Raw genomic sequence first — 21,770 nt, 5'->3', positions numbered from 1 at the left:
AGTCTAATGAAGGTTCAGTAATTACACTTAACAAAACAGGTGTACTATCTCTTTGCAGTTTCCTTTTTTCCAGTTTGTGGAGGGTAAGCTGGTGATCAGTATCTGTACATCCTCCGCCAAATGGAAGAGAACCGTAGGGCAGCGGTTGTCTGAAGTACCATGTTGCAGGCAGAGGGAGTTCAGCTGCTGTGCTTGACAGCCTCCAGTGGGGTGCCGCTCTTCTCCCGCGGCTCGACCAAACAGCTCCCCTTCTCCGTCATTGGATCACTGAACGGGGTGCACATGTTTGGTGATGGACAGGGTGCGTTGCTTTCAAGCTGTGAGACAGACCGCGGCGCCCAAGTAGTTTGGAGAGTGTTTCGAGACAGCGTGATGCTCATTGCAGTCAGTAGCGGCGGAGACAGCACCGTCACAGAACGCCAGTTGTGCCGCCTACTGGAGAACACTTGGAACTGTATGGTGTTGGTGCTAGGCCAAGAGGAACTGTCCAATGTTCGCAATGTGGAGCGCCTCAAAAGGGACTTGCGTTCATGCCATCGCCTCATTGACCAACTGCTGGACCCAGGTGATGATGAAAGTGTCATGGGGTACCTGACTCACTGTGCTGACTGCCTGCTGCCCCCAAACCCCAGCCTACTTCAGGAGGCTCTTGATGCCTTCACCCAAGCGGCAGACAGTGAGTTCGGCTGCCTGCTAATTCGTGGTCGTGTTGCTGTGGCCACTGAGAAGTGGTGGCGTCTTGTCTCTCAGGAGGTGGTGCTCTTGTCACTTTTGGTATGCTGCATGTCGGGCACCACCTCATGCGACTACCCAGTGTTCCTCCCGGTGGGCAGCCCCACGGTGGCTCACCGGCTTCTGCGCTTCCAGCTTCTTCAGGGGGTGGACGTCTGCACCCTGTGCGGTCCGGCGCCCTCGCTTCACCACGCCCAGGCCGAGCTTGTGGGCCGCTTCTGGTCTCCCCTGATGGAGACGCTACATGGTCTCCTGGCACAAACACAGCACAGTCCTGTCCCGTCCATCGCTCTGCATCCAGACATCCTGGCCCTGCTGCTTATCAACCGCGAAACCAGCCGCTCTTTGTCTCTCCCTGGCCGTCCCCCCACTGTCACCCCTCAGGATGGCGTCCCTCTGCCCTCCTCTTCACGGCGATGGGAGCTGCTCCGGCTCTTCTACACGTTTGCCATCACACGCTACTTCACCTCCGGGGAGGCAGCCGCACCGCCCGCAGAACCTCTACAGGAAGACTTCTCCCAAGGCTTCTGCCACACGCCCCTGCACTGCTACCTGGTGACCGAGGAGTGCAAGTGCTATGGTCTCCAGACGCCCCAGCATCAGCTCTTCCTGATGGCTGCACTCACCATGCCCACCTTTGCCCTACGCTCCATCGCCACGCAGACTCTCACCTCAATCACAGCAGCCACAGGCTTCTGAGGAACTCGTTATGGTCTGGAAGGACCTTTATTTTTGGATATGACTGAGGTGTTGTTCAGTGTCCGTGACACATATGTGCTGTGGGCCCTGCACTGCCCCCACACTCATGATTTTGTTAATAAGATGTAGCATTATCTGTTCAGCTAAACACTGCAGTGCCAAGATGCAGTCTCAAGCCAGAATCAAAATGACGGAAGTAAAGCACCATGCGATATTATCACTAATATTTATTTAGAACACTGGGCAAGAAACAGGCCTAAAAGGTCATGGCTTTGCTGCTATCGTCATGTTTAAATCATGATCTTTTGTGACTTACATCTTTTGTGTTTAAAGTGGTCATCAAATTTAGTTTTTAGCATTTAAATCAGGACTTTCCATTTAGAAGTTTTCTTTCAATCAATCAAGCATGCTACTTTATCTGTCACTAGAACTGAAGACATAGTGTCGTGCACGCTGGTGATCTATGGGGCGAAGCTGTGTGTCATCTCTCTGTCAGTCAGTGGGGAACACAAACTTCACTCGACAGTAATAATATAAAGTGCTCAACTAGTAATGCCAGCTGATGCCCTTGGTCAGAGGCACTTCATTTGCGGGGGAATGGAAAGAATAATCTATTACAGGTAAATGGATGAAACTTTTGTGAAATCTAGTGCACGAGTCTTCTTTCAAGTACTTGGAAGCCTTTGCATATTTTTTTTTTTTTTTTTTTTTTACTTGTTTTCCCCCCCCTGTTCCCTCTAGAAACTGTCATTTGCAAAGACACTGTTGGTACTTCATGAAACTACTGTAACAAGCCATGTTTTGTAGTAGACTACCTGCTGCACTTTCAATACCAAAAGTATAAACAGTTTATTGGCTCTTGAGCACTCAAAATGCCTTAATAATCACAAACAGCAGTATGAGTTATTGGTGATGGTGTTTTTATGGTTACCTCAAAGAAGGTAATAAGTCAATTCATAAATAAAAACATACAATGCACCCCATGTTTTTTTTTGCGCAAACTGTAATGGGACATGTGTAATTGAATCCAATAAACACTAATATTAAAACCAGTGGAACATATGAGTGAAAAGTTGGTTTGCTGTAAGAAAGAATGCCAAAAAAAAAAAAATGAAACACAATCTACTTAATTCAAATATTTTTGGCACGTCACACTCCATATTTATAGCTAAAGACGGCAGAACACATTTTGACATTTAATGCATCTTCAACACCTTCCAGTTGAACACGTGACATGATCAGCATTGCTGCAGCCTACAGCATAACCAATAACAAATGCCTAGTGATACCCTAACACACACCTAAGGGGCCGATCACACAGGACGCGACTTTTATAAGCGCAGTCGCATCGAAAGCGCAAGATGCGCCTGGGGAAAAGCGCCTCTGCGCCTGTGGAGTGGACAGTGCCTACAGTTAGCTAGCCAGCTAGCCTATTTGTTTGAAAGGCATTTATAAAAGGCATAGTGTAGAGACGGCCAATTGGTTGCTCACGCAGGTCCACGCATGTGTCCACCGTATAGAATTCGAATAATTCTTACAACTGGAGTTGTACAATTCCTCATAGTTATAAACTGCTAAAATGTGCGCCTCGCGCCTTGCGCTTAAAGTTGAGAATATTTTAACTTTTAGGCGCGCCTATAAACCGCCTGAAAGGCGCGAGGCGCGGCGTTTAAAAGGCGCACATGAAAGGCGCGCCGTACCATAGGAAAACAATGGTTTTGCTAGCGACGCGCTTTTAAAAGTCGCGTCCTGTGTGATCGGCCCCTAACACGCCTTCTAATTCTTGAAGCAAATATATGGACAATGCCTGTGAATGGCATGGTGATAAAGGAATTCATAGATGACTTCTTGTAGGCTAAGTTGTCCATTCCTCATGATGCCGAATGGATATGTTGGATAGAACCGATATTCAAATATGAATGGACATATTCTCCTGTTAAAATTGGTTAGAATTTTTCAGATTCACAATAAACCCAATTCTGAATTGTCACACAAAAACCTTTTTGTCTTCATTTGCATACAATTAAGGTTTGCTTTTTTGTGTGAGTGATCAGGAGGCAGAGAATGGTTTCAATCTTTTGCTTATTGGCTGAGAGAGGCAATATTTGTGAAGGGCATTATAAGTGTGTTATAACTTGCAGTGATGAAATGGTTGACATTTGGTTTTTATTTGGGTTTATCTGAGAAGCGAGACACTTTTGCATGCTTAATTAAGGTGTATTGCATGAATCACTTGCTATGGGCTAATTCAATCTAATCTGACAATAAAAAGGTTCCTAATTTGTCCTTTATTATTTTTAGTTTGAGAGGAACTGCAATTTCAAACATAAGTTAGTTCCCAGATGCCCAACATCAAGTGAATGTGTTCTGACTTGCTCTACAAACTAGTGAAAATGTTGATTCATTGTTCCTTCATTAAGTCACTAATTCAGTTAATCAGTGCTGGAGAAGGCAGATTGGCAAACTTTATGTCTTACCATTTACATAAACAATTTGGCCAGAAAAAGACTGATAATGTAATAAGTAAGGGGGCCAGTGACGTGATAAAAAGCTAATCAGGTAGTAGATCTTTGGTGTACTCATGGAGGCTAGTTTCCAAATGATAAGACACTTGCTGTCTCAGCCACTCTGATGTACTATCAAGGGAAATGTTAACTATTAATATTAACAGCAATGCAGGTTAATCATTTTGAACAACAATAGGTTATTCATTTTCAGCTTGTAAAAAGGTTTCAGCCATGTAAAGCATACTTATCTTTACGCTCATGTTTGGCATAAATGACTGAAGTTACTGCTTGTGTATTCAGTAGCATACAAATATAACCCTCAACTGCACTCACATGTGTTGGTCAAAGGGAACAAGTGGCCTCTCCTCTCAACTAATCATTTGACAGCTGCAATGTGACCAATTCCACAGAGGTTTGACCTTCTTGTGTCTGAATTCTACCCAACAGTGCAAGGGCCTGTCTAGTCTAGACTCTAGAGTGGTGGGGCCTTGTGATGCAGCTGCAGTCTAGATCTAGGTGAGTTCAAGAGCTAGGTGAATTCTGGGTACTGTGTAATTGGGGAATCTAATGACCACCCTCAAGGAATAGGGGTTGACACTGTTATTGGCTTACAGACATGGAAAAAATGGCTGCTAAATCATTTGTGGGTCCGCTTGGATGTTTAAGCGTAGCCAAATATATATATTTATAAAATGTATTAACTTTATGACAGTTGTTCTGTTGCACACATACATTGTTTTGAAAAAGTATTCAACCCCCCTGAAAATCATCACCATTTTCACAATTAAAGATACTTACACATACATTTCTGATCAGTAATTTTACTGTTAACATTCAGGACCTTGTATATTTTTTAAGGCAAAATAAATGATTTGTCTGTTTACTTAAAAAAGAAATGTTCTACAAATTATTCACAAATGATACATAGTTGCCACTTATTTCACCATAACTGATCCTAATGATGTACTCTCCTTCCAGAAACAAAAATCCATCTATCTAAGGGTCATCAGCCAGGTTGTGAAATGAACTGAGGGAATGAGGACTAAACAGAGAAGTTGATTCAAATGCTTAATTGAGGAAAAGACTCAAAGAAAGTGTATTAGTGTTTTGATGTCCAACTGAGCACTTTTGGATCCATGTAAAAAAAAAAGTGAAGGTTGCATCACACCACCCAGATGCTTTGCAACCTGCAACCTGTTGCAGTCTGATGTGAAACTAGGTCTTGGGAGAGGGTTTACCTAGGACAGTAACCCAAGGCACAAGGCTGAAGCAACAGTGTCTCGAAGACAGTAAAATGAATATCAAATGGCTAGAATGGCTCAGTCAAAGCCCTGATCAAGATCCTACTGGGAATTTGTGACCCCACAGTCCAGGACTACCATCCCATCAACGTGTTACATAGAATGTATGTCCTGTTTGACACAACCAGGGCCGGATTTAAGACAATGGGCTTTAGGGGCTGCAGCAGCCCTGGGCCTCGCCACCAGGGGGCCTAAGGTTACCCGATGTCGAGTGAGTCAACGGCACCGCGCATAACATTAGAAACATTCGGAGTGAAAAAAAAAATGTCTGGTCAAAGAAAGCCATGGCAATTTTTGAAGAGACCATCGAGTGCTTTCACTCACACAGATGCTCGCAAAAGGCCTCAAGTGCAAAGTAAGACTGAAGAAGATAAATTCACATTTCTAAACTTTGCTTTGGTTCGCACATGGCATTAAACAGGGATAAACGCTTTTAATAACGTGCTTTCAAATATGCAGGTAACAAGCCAGGCCTCCCGGTTCCATCTTAAATAGGCCTAATAAAACGTAAATTCTTTCAGCAATTGAAGATGCATGAGTTCTTATCCTCACGCATATCGCTGCAGATTAGGCTAATTATTTGAAAATTGTAGACAAATTATTTGCAAGCCAGTTAGACATAGCTAAGTGAAATGTTTTAGCTTAGCTATAGAATCTTCCATTTTCGCAGTCATGGTCAAAACATTTTTTTTTGTCAGATCAGCAGGACTGAATAGGTTCTACGCAGTGGCGGCTGGTGATTTTTTTTTTTGGTGGGGCTATTTGAGCAGGGGGTCTGGGGGTTCTCCCCCAGACATTTTTGAATTTCGTAGATGTGATTTCCTGCATTCTGGTGCATTTTCGGGTGGCCAGCCGGAGATCCCAAATCATTCACAATGATAAATTTGTTGTTCGCTATTTCATGTAGGCCAATAAATTAAAAACGAGACGTGAGCTGTTGATGCAGAGAAGTGCTGCTCAGTTTTAAAACAGCCCCTTGCCTATACCAATAAAATAACTCAAACCAGTCAATACCAATGGTCTAAAGACAATATTAATATATCTGCCATGTAGAAATCAACTGTTTCACAGGTAATGATAATGAACAAGTTACATGTTTATTATGGTCCATATCCAGATAGAAAGTGCCAACACATAACGATGCATTATACTAGGGAACAACAGTTTTTTGTTACTACAACTACTACAACAATTTAGTTTTTTTAAAGACATGTATACTGCAGCTGTATGAGTATGAGAAGAAAGATTATTTTAACTGGTATGAAACAGTAACAGCTCACAACTTAGAAACAACAAATTGCACTCTTGACCGCACATGTTTTTAAACGCGTTCTGACCAATGCTTCAGTTCTGTCATTCCTGTCTGTGTCCACGAACTGTCTATCACACGCACTTGTTTTAAACAGCAGGCAAAGAAAACAAAAGATGGCATTGACATACCCACAGCTAGCCATGCCTTTCGATCGAACCAATCTCGGGAAAAGCTTCTGGTGTATGTTTTCCCCTTTTCTCGCGTCTGTTGGGTTATTTTCACTTCTGGCTTGTCTGGTCCGAGTTGTTTAGCCAAACAATTAGCTTTTCCGCAAAAGTTCTTCTTCCAAAGGGATGCAGATGTAAGGATTTGACTGAATTTGGGGCTAGCTGAGCTCCCACAACTACATCCGACGTCGCCATGCTTAACACTTCTCTGCTAGAATTGAAAATAGCTGTTAACAAGCAGTGGTGCATCTTGGTAGGGGCTCTAGCCTTCAGCGCCCGTAACCCATAAAATTCCTCGACGATGATTGGCGGATGTGTATTCTTTTTTGCCTAGCAACAGGGGAGCCATTGGCTTAAATACAGCACACACGGGCTGATCGACCAGGAGCCCCGGCAAGACATCCTATTGGCTACTACACCAAACATGATAAACGTTCACGTTTTAAACGTGGAACTTGAAAGTGAATGTAATGTAAATATAATTTTGGAGAGTTCTAAACCCATTCTAAAGCAAAATCATCAATATCATTGTATTAACACAGGTTATTTTTTCAAAATGAGAGATTATTTAAAAAAGAAAAGAAAAGAAAAACAGTCAGTCAGGTCAGCGGGGGGGGCGGAGCCCCAGCGCACCCTATGGGCGAGCCGCCACTGGGTTGCCATTACATTAACTGGCCATACAAATGCCATGTGATATCTGGGGAACACACTACGAGTCATTTGAACTGTTGTGCAATTCTTTTACATCCCCAAGGTGTTATTTTACTTGGACCCAAGTTTGGCTCTTGCTGCTGATTGTGTAATAAGAGGTATAATCAACCAGCTTCTCAGCAACCAACTCAGTGGCCTGTGCAAAGTGTGGGACCATGACTTGATTAGCCATGATGTTTCGACCAAAATATATCATCTTGAAATGGTGGATATTGAAAACAAAACACCCTACGATCAACAACAAATGTTTAAAAATAAAAAATGATTAAGAATTATTTTCTCAATATGTAGAAAAATGTTCTTATATTCAGCAAATGCTAGTAACATCATCTTGAAATGAGTGTACATGATAGGCAATTTTTCTTAAAATAAGCCAAACTACACTCAAAACAAGTATATTTGCCTAGATACCAAAAAAAATATAAGAATTATTTTCTCAAAATGAAGGAAAATGTGCTTATATTGAGCAAATGCTTGCAGCGTCATCTTGAAATGAGTCTACATGCTAGGAAATTTTTCTTGAAATAAGTCAAACTACACTAAAAAAAAGTAAATTTGCCTCGATACCAAAAAAAATATAAGAATTATTTTCTCAAAATGTAGAAAAAGTTGCTTATATTCTGTAAATGCAGGTACTATCATCTTGAAATGAGTCTAGATGCTAGGCAATTTTTCTTAAAATAAGCCAAACTACACTCAAAACAAGTATATTTGCCTAGATACCAAAAAAATATAAGAATTTTTGTCTCAAAATGGAGAAAAATGTGCCTGTATTCAGCAAATGCTAGTAGCATCATCTTGAAATGAGTCTACATGCTAGAACATTTTTCTTGAAATAAGTCAAACTACACTCAAAACAAGTATATTTGCCTAGATACCAAAAAATATAAGAATTTTTGTCTCAAAATGGAGAAAAATGTGCCTGTATTCAGCAAATGCTAGTAGCATCATCTTGAAATGAGTCTGCATGCTAGAACATTTTTCTTGAAATAAGTCAAACTACACTCAAAACAAGTATATTTGCCTAGATACCAAAACAAATATAAGAATGATTTTCTCAAAATGAAGAAAAAGTTGCTTATATTCTGCAAATGCAGGTACTATCATCTTGAAATGAGTCTACATGCTAGGCAATTTATCTTGAAATCAGTACAGCTACACTTAAAACAAGTACATTTGCCTAGATACCAAAAATATTTCAGAATTATTATCTCAATATAGAGGGGAAGGTGCTTATATTCAGCAAATGCTAGCAACATGCTTTTGAAATGAGTGTGCATGCTAGGCAATTCATCTTGAAATCAGTCAAGCTACACTAAAATCAAGAGCATTGGCCTAGATGCCAAAAATATTTAAGAATTATTATCTCAATATAGAGGGGAAGGTGCTTATATTCAGCAAATGCTAGCAACATGCTTTTGAAATGAGTGTGCATGCTAGGCAATTCATCTTGAAATCAGTCAAGCTACACTAAAAACAAGAACATTGGCCTAGATGCCAAAAATATTTAAGAATTATTATCTCAATATTGAGGGAAAGGTGCTTATATTCAGAAAATGCTAGCAACATCCTTTTGAAATGAGTCTGCATGCTAGGCAATTTATCTTGAAATCAGTAAAGCTACACTAAAAACAAGTACATTTGCCTGGATACTGTAAGAAATATTTTCTCAATATCTAGGACAAATATTTTTTTAAGCTTAATTTTGGGGCTTTTTGCCTTTAATCGGATAGGACAGTAGAGAGAGACAGGAAGCTAGCTGGGGGGAGAGATTGAGAAACGACTGCAAGTCGGCCTCGAACCTGATCTCTTCCCTGTGTCCCCATCAGACCCATTCATGGTGCAGGGTTGCTGCCGCTTGCACCACAGCTCCAACCTTAAAGCAGTCATCTCTTGAGGATATTGTTATTTGTTTTGGAGAGTTTTTAAGTCAATGCATATGTGCAATTGATCATTGAGATAATAGAGATTGTGCAGATAGCATTTGCAGCTGTTTATACCATAGCAACCGTGTCTAGGTTGAAGTTACTAATAAAAAAATATTTGAAGCATTCTTTGTGCTATCTGCAAAATCTATATTATTTCAATGATCAATTGCACATTTGCATTGACTTCAAATCTCTCAAAAAAAATGCCAATATCCTCAACAGATTAATGTTTTAGGGAAGGAGCTGTGGCACACGCAGTAGCAACCCTGCACCACGAATGGGTCTGATGGGGCTACAGGTAAGAGTTAAGGTTCGAGTCCAACTTGCGGTAATTTCTCAATCCCTCCCTCCAGCTAGCATCCTGTATCGCACTACTGTCCTATCTGATTACATGCACAAAAGCCCAAAAATGAAGCTAATAAATGAAATAACAAAATAGCTGAATTTAAGCAAATTGTCCTAGATATTGAGAAAATAATTATTTTGGTATCTAGGAAAATGTACTTGTTTTAAGTATAGCTTTACTGATTTCAAGATATATTGTCTAACATACAGCCTTATTCCAAGATGATGGTGCTATTATTTGCTGAATATAGGCACATTTTTCTACTTTTCGAGAAAATAATTCTTAATTTTTTTAGTTTTAAGGCAAATGCACTTGTTCTTAGAGAAGCTGAACTTATTTCAAGATAAACTGCCCAGCATATAGCCTCAATTCAAGATGATGTTGCTATCATTTGCTGAATACAGACACATTTTTCTACATTTCGAGAAAAAAATTCTTAATTTTTTTAGTTTTTAGGCAAATGCACTTGTTTTTAGAGAAGCTGAACTTATTTCAAGATGATGTTGCTATCATTTGCTGAATACAGACACATTTTTCTACATTTCGAGAAAATAATTCTTAATTTTTTTTAGTTTTTAGGCAAATGCACTTGTTTTTAGAGAAGCTGAACTTATTTCAAGTTAAATTGCCTAGCATATAGCCTCAATTCAAGATGATGTTGATATCATTTGCTGAATACAGACACATTTTTCTACATTTCGAGAAAATAATTCTTAATTTTTTTTAGTTTTTAGGCAAATGCACTTGTTTTTAGAGAAGCTGAACTTATTTCAAGTTAAATTGCCTAGCATATAGCCTCAATTCAAGATGATGTTGATATCATTTGCTGAATACAGACACATTTTTCTACATTTCGAGAAAATAATTCTTATATTTTTTTGTTTTTAGGCAAATGCACTTGATTTTAGAGAAGCTGAACTTATTTCAAGATGATGTTCCTATAATTTGCTGAATACAGACAAATTCTTCTACATTTCGAGAAAAGAATTCTTAATTTTTTTTGTTTTTAGGCAAATGCACTTGTTTTTAGAGAAGCTGAACTTATTTCAAGTTAAATTGCCTAGCATATAGCCTCAATTCAAGATGATGTTGCTGTCATTTGCTGAATACAAGCACATTTTTCTACATTTCGAGGAAATAGCCTAATTCTTATTTTTTTTTTAAATGTAGGCATATATACTTGTTTTAGGTGTAGTTGTACTGATTTCGAGATAAATTGGCTTATATAGCCTCATTTCAAGAGTATGGTGCTAACATTTGGCAAATTTCAGCACAATTTCCTACATTTTGAGAAAATAATTCTTAGTCTGGCCACACTAGTTTTAAGATATATTTGGGATCTTTGAGGCTAGCTATTTTAACTTGTTTTTAAAACTCTTAGTAAGCCAAATCTTCCTGTTCTGTTGGCAGATAATTTAGCTTATTTTAAGCAATATTTGCATCATTTTATTACTATTTTTTCTTGTTTTTGAAAGCTCATTTTTTGCAGTGTAGTGTACAGATGCATGTCGCAAGAATGAAAGAGAGGTGCCAAAAGGCCCATCCAAACATGGACATCCTGAAGGAGAAAATGAAGAGGACATTCGCTGAGAGGGTCCGCTTAATTCAAAGCCTCTACCAGTGACATTATTCAGGAGCTCCCAGCATTGTGAGTTCAAAACCCGCATGAAGTTAATGTTCCAAAGTTTCACTTTTAATAAGTTAATCTTCCAGATAAATCTGTAGTCCACAAAAATACTAATCTTTTAAATTTCGCTGAAATTGGGCTGAAATAAAGTTGATGAAGACAATAGGCCTATTAAGAGGTTTCACCACAGTTTTGAAATTGAAGAACCTCTAAAAGCTTATCAATGATCTTGTTTGACCTGTGACATACATTCTACTAAAAACAATGCTGAAAATCAGAAAAACAGTGTGCAAGGCTGGCACTGTTTCACTTCAAAAGACTTAAGGCTGTTATTGTAGCGAAGCGGTTCTCTAGTGTTAATGTATGTATCCATACATACACAAATACAAAATTAAGAACTATAATAGTCTGCGTGTTTATAGTACAATATCATATATTTTTATTTTATTTTAGTAGATACCGTATTTATCTATCTTAACTTCAAAGTCATCATATCAGCAGTAGCCTACAAGTTTACACCGGTTAATGTGTGCTCTACGATGTCAGCCAAGGCCTTGCAAATATGGGAGGAGCTGTCGCTATTCATTTTATACGGTTATTGAGTCTCAAGTCTCCTCCCAAAAACGTATGAAAGAGAGTTTTACGCCGGGATAAGAGCATAACAACGACCGACTGAAGCTAAAGTTTCAAGTACTGCTAACGTTTGCATAGCCTCTGCAGTTCTGTCTGTCGTCGCGGTAACCGGAGAAGCCTCACCAATCACTGTGGTGCGTAAGACAAATGGGTGGGGGATAAGCGCGAGGTATGAGACCCCGAATAAAATTGGGTGAAGGTGATAAATAAAGTTTGTATTTGGTACGGGGTGTTCTGGGAAGCATATCAATCTTGATTAGGTCGGGGGCCACTTGTATAGGTTATCTGTCTGCTCGCCCAGAGAGTAAAACAGTCTCAGGTTGTGAAACTACAGGCTGGGCTGTAAAGTACAAAGGTTCAGTCTGTTTTGTCATTTTGGAGTCTTCATCAGTGACAGGTAGCCTGTTGACTCGCGAGGCTAATTTCACTTCAGGCTGAAGTGCCTCTCGGTGGCATTTTGATTCATTACAAAAAAACTCACAGTCGACGTTACAATGTTGCCATCCAGAAGCGTTTGGATTTGTATCCAGAGGGAAAAGAAGCACATATGCCATCGCAGCAGCCAACATGTTACGGGACTTCTGAAGTCTAGTGGCTCTCCTGTAATCACCCCATCTCCGCTTTCCTCATTTTCCTTCAGCAAATCTCTGTCCGGACTCTCGGCAGCTCGCCGGGGACTCATACAGCGGAAAATGTCCGAGAACGGGGTGACGGCGCGGAGGAGCAAGGTGTTGACCATTGATACCATGAATGCAACTGTGAAGAAAGTCGAGTATGCAGTCAGGGGACCGATTGTGCAACGCGCTGTGCAAATAGAGAAAGAGCTTAAAGAGGTATGGAATTCTCCATTCTGAAAGTCACATCTTTGCTGAATGGCAATGATATGCAGGCATTTAAAGATTGTTCATAGGCATAGGCTACTATTCTGACTGAAACTTGACTACTTTGTCTAACATGATCGAAACCAATTGTAGAGATGTTGTAAGTAGGTAACTTTCCAGAGTTCAGAAAGCCACTGGAATAATGTTTGTCCAATGTTTGAAGACATCTTGTCAGTCTGTGCCATGGCTTAAATTTACAAAATCAAGTTAAGAGAAACTAATTAAGTCACTGAGCTCTCCACGGGGAGCTCATTTGAATTAAATTGGGGAGGGGAAGTTACACAGCAGTTAAGGTCACCCGTGCCAGGTCATCACTAGGACAATTTAACATGCTTGCTGATACCGGCACACGGGTAGACTGGCTATCTGTGCAGCTACTCACATATCCGCCCACGTTTCAAAGTCTATGGTCGATCATTGTTTAACTGGGCATCTGACAGTGTTGACAGACTTCTGTCCATTCATGGACGGCTGACTTCTGCACAGATAGCCCGTGTCTAAGGCAAAGTCATTCTATTCTATTGTTTGTTTGACTATTTTCTGATATGAATACCTAATTTGGAGCTGCACTTTGTCTCCTTCTCAGACACACACAGGCGCACTGTCACAAACACACATACACTTACACACACACACACACACACACACACACACACACACACACACACACACACACACACTCTCACACACACACACACACACACTCACACTCAAACACACACACACACACACACACACACACACATGTGTGCACAAACACACTCTGTGGAGTGTGGGCGGCATAGAGTCCATGCAGTCATAAAGACTTACCTCCCAGCCTGCTAATTTCTCATGTTGTCCACAGCTATTTAAGGACTAAATATCTTAGTTCCCCCCCCCCCTAAACAGCTATGGCTGAAGTTTAATTCCTCAAATAGTTTGAAGTTGATCTTCCCTTGGAGTAGAGATGTTGTTTTACAGTATTTTTATATTACATTTTTCATATTTGTTTTGTGTCTGTAAAATGACAGAGTGTTGTGTGGTCACTACATGTGGATCTTTTTCCTGATGGCCCGACCTCTCAAGCTATGATGTTTAGAAAACCTGGGAAGTAAAAAGGATCGGAGTGCTCAAATTTTAGAGAGGGCTGAGATCGCCATGGGAACAGAGAGTGTCATTGTTTGCAGAGTTCTGTCATTTGTTAATGACCGAGCAGCATCATCTCGCCCTATTCATTGAGATATTTGACCCCAGCCAATGACTGGCAGCAATAGCTTGGGCAATCAGGGCAATAGTAGAGGGAAATAATAGCAGAATTACTTGTTTGGCTCTGCTCTCATTCTCAGAGATGTTCTATGAATATCTGGGGCTTTTGATGTGAAATGTGGTTGGTGTTTGGTTTCTGCTAAGTAAGGCAAGAGCAAAGCTGTTTTTAAACGCATACTACTGTACAAAACACCCTCTCTCTCTCTCTCTCTCTCTCTCTCTCTCTCTAACTCACTCACTCACTTTCTCTCTCTTCTCTATTCCCTCTTCTCTTTATCTCAAACTATTATAAAGACTGAAAGGATGTAAGAAAATACCCAGCTTTTGGATCTTACTCAATGCTGTAAGCTCCCAGATGCAAACCTGACACTTGAGAATGTCTATTGAAGAGTAACAAAACTACAAATGGACCTTACGATGGACCCCAATATAACTAAACCTTTGTTTTTAACACTGATGGATGATTTTTCTTTATGAGGAGGATGTATGCCTTAGCCCTATACATCTCCTTAGTGACTGTTTGGTCAATGACACTGCTTTTAGCGGTGTTTACTTCCTCGCTCTCTCCCCCTGGATAATGAGCTCCCCATCCCTCAAGCATGAAACACTGAGAGGTACTGTCTTCTCAGAGAGGATGTCAGAGATGACATGCCAAGGGTGTGTCTAAGGCAGTGTGCTTTAGTGTAGTAGTTGCATCAGAAATGACTGCAAGCTCTCTCTCAGTTCCCAGTAGTTAAACATATTCTAAGAAGCAGTAGAACCTCCACCATTGGCTTGGTGAATTCTGAAAGACACTTCCCTTTTAGTTTGTTGTGTAACACTGCTTCTTATAAGCCTATTTGCACATATGTTTGAGGCTAAATCAGCCTCAAATCAAATCATCCTCTGTCGGCTTGAGCAGCAGGAGAAGAACCGATCAGAGGGGGCGTCACACACTCTGCGATGTTTGATTGGCCAGGAGCAAGAGGCGCCCCTGCCTTTCATCCACTAGGAGAAGAACAGAGCTGTGGCAGGGGGAGCTGGGAATTTATTATTATTTTTTTTTTGGAGTAGGCCGTTCTGGCCCTGCTTTTGCAGCTGCCTGGATTGGTCAGTGTGCGTGTGAGCCCTGTGGAGAAGACCTGACCACCTCTCTGCTTCTCCAACAACATCAATCAGTTCCAGCTGCCACAGACGTGGCTTAACAGACGTGGCTAGTGGTGCGCCCAGGGTGCCGGTATAATGACCATGGGAAAGTTTGACACACAGGGCAAATCTGAGTGGTGTAGAACCCTCTGGTCTCTAGTCAAGAAGGCCAGACTAGAAGTGCATTTCAGATCAATTAAAACATTTTGCCAAAATGTGAAAATGCAAAGATTGTTTCACCAAGGATCTTGTAGCACTGAATACTTTTCCAGTGCCCTCACTGAGAAAAAACTTTTCAGAAAACTTGTCAAGTGCCCAGCTAAAAGAGCAAAAAAGGCAGTGAGCACTGAGAAGCTGTTCATGCTCTGGTGGCTGATAACCCTCTGAAATGCTCTGCAGGTGTAGAGGAGGGGAAATATGACAGACCAATAGGAACAGAATGGCAGACCGCAGAGAGGAAAAGTCGAGAAAGAAAGAAAGCCGTAGAAAGGGAGACTTGAGTCAAACTGTTACCCCGTTACAGTTGCTCTTGGCCTGTTTGCTCTACCTGATAAGTGATGGCGGTAGCAGCCCCTGTGTACAGTTTAAAGGCCGACTGTGTGGGGCCAGTGACCTGCAGATGATGTCATGCACACGTCATTCACAGGGAGACATGTCTCATACTAACACCTCTCTTTAACTCCCTGAAGAAAATAAACATGATGTCTCAGGTCTCTTTTTATTCACATGTTGTTTTAATTTTTAGGGTGCAAAAAAGCCGTTTACTGAGGTCATCAAAGCCAACATTGGGGATGCCCATGCCATGGGTCAACAGCCAATCACCTTCTTCAGACAGGTGACTGCCTTACTATATCACACATAGTTACCCTTCAGACAGCTGACTGCCATACCATATCACACATAGCTAGCGCCCAGTTATCAGATATCCTCTCACACTTGTCTTTTCTCTCTTCATCATTTCCATGTGTTTATGTGGTGAGCTAAACAGAAACTTCTGAGTTAGAGTTAAGAGAGTTAATCCAATTTTTGGAAGACTTGCAACTAACCAGCCTTGTGCCACAATCTCAGACTCAAGTCTCAGGCTTCATTCTGACTGACACACCTCCTGACTTGAATTATTATCATTTTATTTAATGATTCACTTTAATGTGTCAAAGTCCAGCAACATAGACAATGCTAAAACAATTCTATTAGTGTAGTTTATGACCTTGATGCTGATATAGGGTGAGCTATTGTGTTGTCTTGAGTGTCACGTGTGTTTTCCAAGGTCCTGGCCCTGTGTTCTTATCCAGAGCTGCTGAAGGATAGCAACTTCCCAGAGGACGCTAAACACAGAGCCCGTCGCATTTTGCAGGGATGTGGAGGGGAAAGTATTGGTATGTTTTGTGAAACTGATAACGCTTGGTCTTAAAATCTGCCCAAATAAGAGATTTTAACTATTTTCTTTCACTTCAAGGGCACTCTGAGCTGTCTGAATTGTTTTCTTTTTCTGTCCTTCTCATTTTCTGCTGTCCTGTCTCTCTCTCACACACACACACACACACACACACACACACACACACACACACACACACAGGAGCGTACAGTGCCAGCCAAGGCATCGACTGCATACGGCAGGATGTGGCCCGCTACATCGAGCGTCGGGATGGCGGGGTGCCCTGTGACCCGGACAACGTCTTTCTCTCAACGGGGGCCAGTGACGGCATTGTGGTACGAACCCAACCTCCACCCCTTCTACGTGCTCCCTGTCCTGTTTTCAGGATATTAAAAAGGGCAGAGTTAGCGAAAAGCTGTTTAGAGGCTATAACGCAGCATAATGAAACAAGATGAGTGGACAGAAGTTCAGATCCACATCCTCTTAGTCAGGAGCCGCAGCAGCACAGAGTGACAGAACAGATGACGGGCAATAATAGCATTGCTTGGAATAGCTTCTAGATGCCATACTATTCTTTTTTTAGGCCATGACTCGACAGGTAAAGACGTGGTCTGTCTGCTCCGTCATTTCAAATGTGTTGTTACGCCTTGTGTCAGGTGCTTGTCTGCCCTCCGTCCCCTGAATGAGGACATTTCCTCTGTGGAGTGTCCGTTATTGGGAAATGTCTCAGTCATAGTTCAGTGGGGGCTCAGAATGGACAAGAAAGACATTAAAGGAACTAAGCAATGAGAGTCCTAATTAACTCAAGAACACAATCTAACATATTTTTACACTTAGACCATGGCCTTATGTTATTATATATATTTAATGGAGAATTCAACAACCCCATGCTGTATTTTATAACATGGCATGTGGTGCAGTCAATATGAACACATTTCCAGTGTTTTTACTCACACTCGTCATGGCCTCTAACCCCAGCCTCCTGCTGTACACTTCTAACCCTTTAATCCACTTCCTGTATGTTCAATTCAGGTATATGTGTGCAGCATTAGCGACCCGAATCATTGAGCCTGTGGGCTGTAAGGAAGCCTCGTCTGTCAGTCTTACCCCCACTCTCTTGCCTCCCCTCCCCCGGTCAGACCATGCTGAAGCTTCTGGTGGCGGGCGAGGGCCGGAACCGCACAGGCATTATGATCTCCATCCCCCAGTACCCGCTCTACTCGGCAGCCCTGGCCGAGCTGGGAGCCGTGCAGGTCAACTACTACCTGGATGAGGAGAAGTGCTGGGGCCTTGACATCAGTGAGCTGCAGCGCTCTCTAGAGGCCGCCAGGCAGCATTGCAACCCCCGTGCGCTCTGCATCATCAACCCGGGCAACCCCACAGGTATGCACCCACTGTGCTGATATCACATCCCACAGAAGGAAGGGAGCTTCAGCATGGCCTTCCTACCGCCTCATATTTCTTACAGACACAGTTCCTCTACCGTAAGAAGCACTTTGGGTTAACTAAGCTGGCTCAGATGGAGCAAAACAGTAATAGCACTGAGCCATCGTTTGTGACTGATGATTTGAAGATCTCACTGGCTTCCATGTTAAGCTTATAATTGTAAAGGAAGACCTAAACCCCTCTGTATCTTTCCAGGCCAGGTTCAAAGCAGGCAGTGCATTGAGGATGTGATCCGATTCGCTGCCAAAGAGAATCTCTTCCTTATGGCCGATGAGGTAGGACACGGCCCCTCTCACACACATGCCCCACTGAGACCTTCATGGGATTTTTGGAACGTTTTCTCCGTTTGTGTAAGGTCATTTTGACAATATCTCCCCCCCCCCCCCCCCCCCCCTCGCTCTCTCAGGTGTATCAGGATAATGTGTATGCAGATGGTTGCCAGTTCCATTCCTTTAAGAAGGTCTTGTTTGAAATGGGACCAGAGTATTCCAACACTGTGGAGCTGGCATCCTTCCACTCCACCTCCAAGTGCTACATGGGAGAGTAAGCAGACAGTTCACTACACACACACACACAAACACACACACACACACACACACACACACACACACACACACACACACACTCAGACAGATAGAGACATGCATACAAAAAATGCCATTACATGTAAAGTCATCTATGTTGTCTTATCCTGGTCTTGTTTAATGCCTGCAGGTGTGGTTTCCGAGGGGGCTACATGGAGGTGATCAACTTGGACCCTGAGGTGAAGGAGCAGCTCTCCAAGCTGGTGTCCGTGCGCCTGTGTCCCCCCGTCCCAGGCCAGGCCCTCATGGGCCTAGTGGTGAACCCGCCTCAGCCTGGGGAGCCCTCCTACACCACTTTCATGAAGGTCAGTCCCAACTCTACCTGTCTGTCTGCCACCTCTCTTTCCTTCCCGTCTATCTGCTCTGTCTGTCTGTCTGCCACTGCTCTTCCCCTCCCGTCTATCTGCTCTATCTGTCTGTCTGCCACTGCTCTTTCCTTTCCGTCTATCTGCTCTATCTGTCTGTCTGCCACCGCTCTTTCCTTTCCGTCTATCTGCTCTATTTGTCTGTCTGCCACTGCTCTTCCCCTCCCGTCTATCTGCTTTATCTGTCTGTCTGCTGCTGCTCTATCTGTCTGTCTGCCACCTCTCTTTCCCTCCCGTCTATCTGCTCTGTCTGTCTGTCTGCCCCTCTCTTTTCCTCCTTTTTATCAGGTGTCCTTTTTTTCCTTTCCTGTTTTCTTTCTCTGTTTATCCCTCACACCCCTATGTGGTTAATTGCTGTGTGAATGTGTGCAATTATCAGCTCCTTGTTTTGATAGGGCTTGACACCTGGAGAGGTGATAATCCAACTCATGCCACATGTGAGGAAAGATAGATGTGTGCACAATTTATGCAATGAGAGGCAATTTAAATGTAGCACTGCAATTCGATTCATTTTGATTGTGACTTTGTTTTTTTCTTTGAATTTTTGACATTCTTAATGCCACAAAATTACAAGATATTACATCACAATACAAGAAGTTGACCTGTAATGGTGGGAAATGGTATATTGCATCTTTTAATATTTTTACATCTGACAGAATGGGTTTTCATCCACATTTGAGTTGGAATTAGATTTAAGACAGAGAGACTCCTGAGTGGATCCAGCTCAGTTGCCAAGGCACCAATCTTCTCTCGTCCCCTCATCCTCCTGTTTCCCGTGTCTAGGAGCGCACGGCCGTGCTGAGCGCCCTGGCGGAGAAGGCCAAGCTGACGGAGCAGATCCTGAACACAGTGCCAGGCATCGCCTGTAACCCGGTGCAGGGCGCCATGTACTCCTTCCCCCGCATCACGCTGCCAGAGCGCGCAGTCAAGGAGGCAAAGGTCAGGGTTGGCACTACGCACTGGGCACGAGTCCTTATGCTCTCCTTCGTCCCTGGTCCCCCTCTCAGGGATCGACTGGGAGTTTTGGACTGCTGTGGCGCCTGCTCCAATTGTGCTGTTTTACATATTTTGATTTGATTGATTGATTGATTGATTGATTGTGTGTGTGTGTGTGTGTCTGTGTGTGTGTCTGTGTCTGTGTCTGTGTCTGTGTCTGTGTCTGTGTCTGTGTCTGTGTCTGTGTCTGTCTGTGTGTCTGTGTGTGTGTGTGTCTGTGTGTGTGTGTGTGTGTCTGTGTGTGTGTGTGTGTGTGTGTGTCTGTGTCTGTGTGCAGGAGAAAGGGCAGGCTCCAGACATGCTGTACTGCATGAAGCTGCTGGAGGAGACGGGGATTTGCCTGGTCCCAGGGAGTGGCTTTGGCCAGAGAGATGGCACCTACCACTTCAGGTGAGCCTCCAGGCTGCGCCCCCCTCCATGGAGGATCAGGCCCAGCAGCATACACGCTCCAAGTGGATCATTATACGTGGCATACTAAGAAGCTTGTTGCTTATAGCTTGATGTGTAATCATCCTAACAGCTTTATTCCTTCTCTCTCTCTCTGTCTCTCTCTCTCAGAATGACCATTTTACCTCCAGTCGACAAGCTGCAGATTCTGCTCAGCAAATTGAAGGAGTTTCACCAGCGATTCACCAAGCAGTACTCCTAATATTGAGGTCTCTTTGACCAATTAGTGAGATCCTTCTTAACTCATTTGACCAATCAGAGGCACCCATTTAAACTGACTTGACTTGACCAGCCAAAAGTGCCACAATTATTAACTCACCAAGTGCCTTGCTCAGGGCCATTTTACTGCCAAAAACAGGCATGTTGGGGCTATGGTTATGCCAGAAAGGAATCAAGTTTGCGTAGCTCTAGCTATCCTTTGACCTTCTGATTAACATGGATATGAGGTTGTATTTTTATTTGTTGTTAAAAATGAGATTCAATTTAACATATCGATTAGACTAAGATGATATATTACACTACGTCTTCGCATAGAGGGAATGGCACCAACGGACCTGAAAAGTGTGATGTGTGTATGTTTATGTACTGTATGTACAGTATGTGTGTGTGTGTTTGTGTGTGTGTAATAGAAGGAGAAAGATAAAGTGAGAGATAACTGTGACAACACTATTTGTGTATAATTTTCAACGTCACTCAGTTTTGGTACTGTAATGTGGCAGAATACATCAGGGACATATTCCAGGACGAGATTCAAAATATGCACATAATGGATATGAAGGATATTGACATGTCTAAAAGAAACGAAAATATGCACATGAAGGATTTGAAGGATATTGACATGTCTAAAAGAAACGAAAATGTGGCATTACGTTGTTGTGCGATCGTGCCTTCTTTGTGTAAACCAGCTGTTTTATACATTTTTGTGATTAAAAATGTATTCATTCTTTTTTGTGTGTCTTTAAGTGGACTCTAAACCTGTTTCTGGCAGAAGTAGTCATCTGTGGTGAGAGGTTGTTATGTCTTTTTGCCACTGGGAGTCAGACTTGTCACAGTCTCTCTGCCCAGTAGTGCGATAGTCAAAGTGCCGTTCTCATGTGCATCCACCATGATACCAATACTCCCTGTTCTAAATATTATGTATGGACATTTCTACTTACCCTCTCAGTAGACAGACTGCACTCCCCTACCTTTTAATAGATCAAAACAGAAAGTCTTTTCTTACCTTTTCTCTTGTCATAGTTGCACCACAAACCATAAACTAGCAGACACAAACAGGGAAGCGCAGCATAGGATAATTGGATGAATAATGAGTTCTAAACTCATCACATCCTAAACTAGCAGCT

At 42.3% G+C, this 21,770-nt stretch overlaps 2 protein-coding genes across 2 annotated transcripts; both read left to right on the top strand.

Moving 5' to 3' along the window:
- Positions 1-159: 159 nt before the first annotated feature.
- Positions 160-1,431, top strand: fuz (fuzzy planar cell polarity protein; the record flags this gene model as incomplete). The annotated part of the gene is made up of 1 exon (XM_080836766.1): positions 160-1,431. One exon carries the CDS (start codon positions 160-162, stop codon positions 1,429-1,431), a length of 1,272 nt encoding a protein of 423 aa, XP_080692892.1.
- A 10,794-nt stretch (positions 1,432-12,225) lies between these two features.
- On the top strand, positions 12,226-21,353 carry gpt (glutamic--pyruvic transaminase). Its single transcript, XM_080837717.1, has 11 exons — positions 12,226-12,796; positions 15,960-16,049; positions 16,482-16,590; positions 16,791-16,924; positions 17,729-17,972; positions 18,231-18,310; positions 18,442-18,578; positions 18,750-18,924; positions 19,768-19,923; positions 20,258-20,370; positions 20,539-21,353. Exons 1-11 carry the CDS (start codon positions 12,458-12,460, stop codon positions 20,627-20,629), a joined length of 1,668 nt encoding a protein of 555 aa, XP_080693843.1. The 5' UTR covers positions 12,226-12,457; the 3' UTR covers positions 20,630-21,353.
- Positions 21,354-21,770: the final 417 nt, after the last annotated feature.

Source organism: Sprattus sprattus, assembly GCF_963457725.1.
Source record: "Sprattus sprattus genome assembly, chromosome: 4".
NCBI lineage: Eukaryota > Metazoa > Chordata > Actinopteri > Clupeiformes > Clupeidae > Sprattus > Sprattus sprattus.
This window is presented reverse-complemented; position numbering and strand designations above follow the sequence as displayed.

What these genes read in the sequence shown, in the direction of transcription:
- gpt (XM_080837717.1), top strand. Translation starts at nt 12,458, where the DNA reads ATGTTGCCATCCAGAAGCGTTTGGATTTGTATCCAGAGGGAAAAGAAG. An exon ending in TAGAGAAAGAGCTTAAAGAG is followed by an intron (nt 12,797 to 15,959) that starts GTATGGAATTCT and finishes TTTAATTTTTAG; the next exon opens with GGTGCAAAAAAGCCGTTTAC. An exon ending in GATGGCACCTACCACTTCAG is followed by an intron (nt 20,371 to 20,538) that starts GTGAGCCTCCAG and finishes TCTCTCTCTCAG; the next exon opens with AATGACCATTTTACCTCCAG.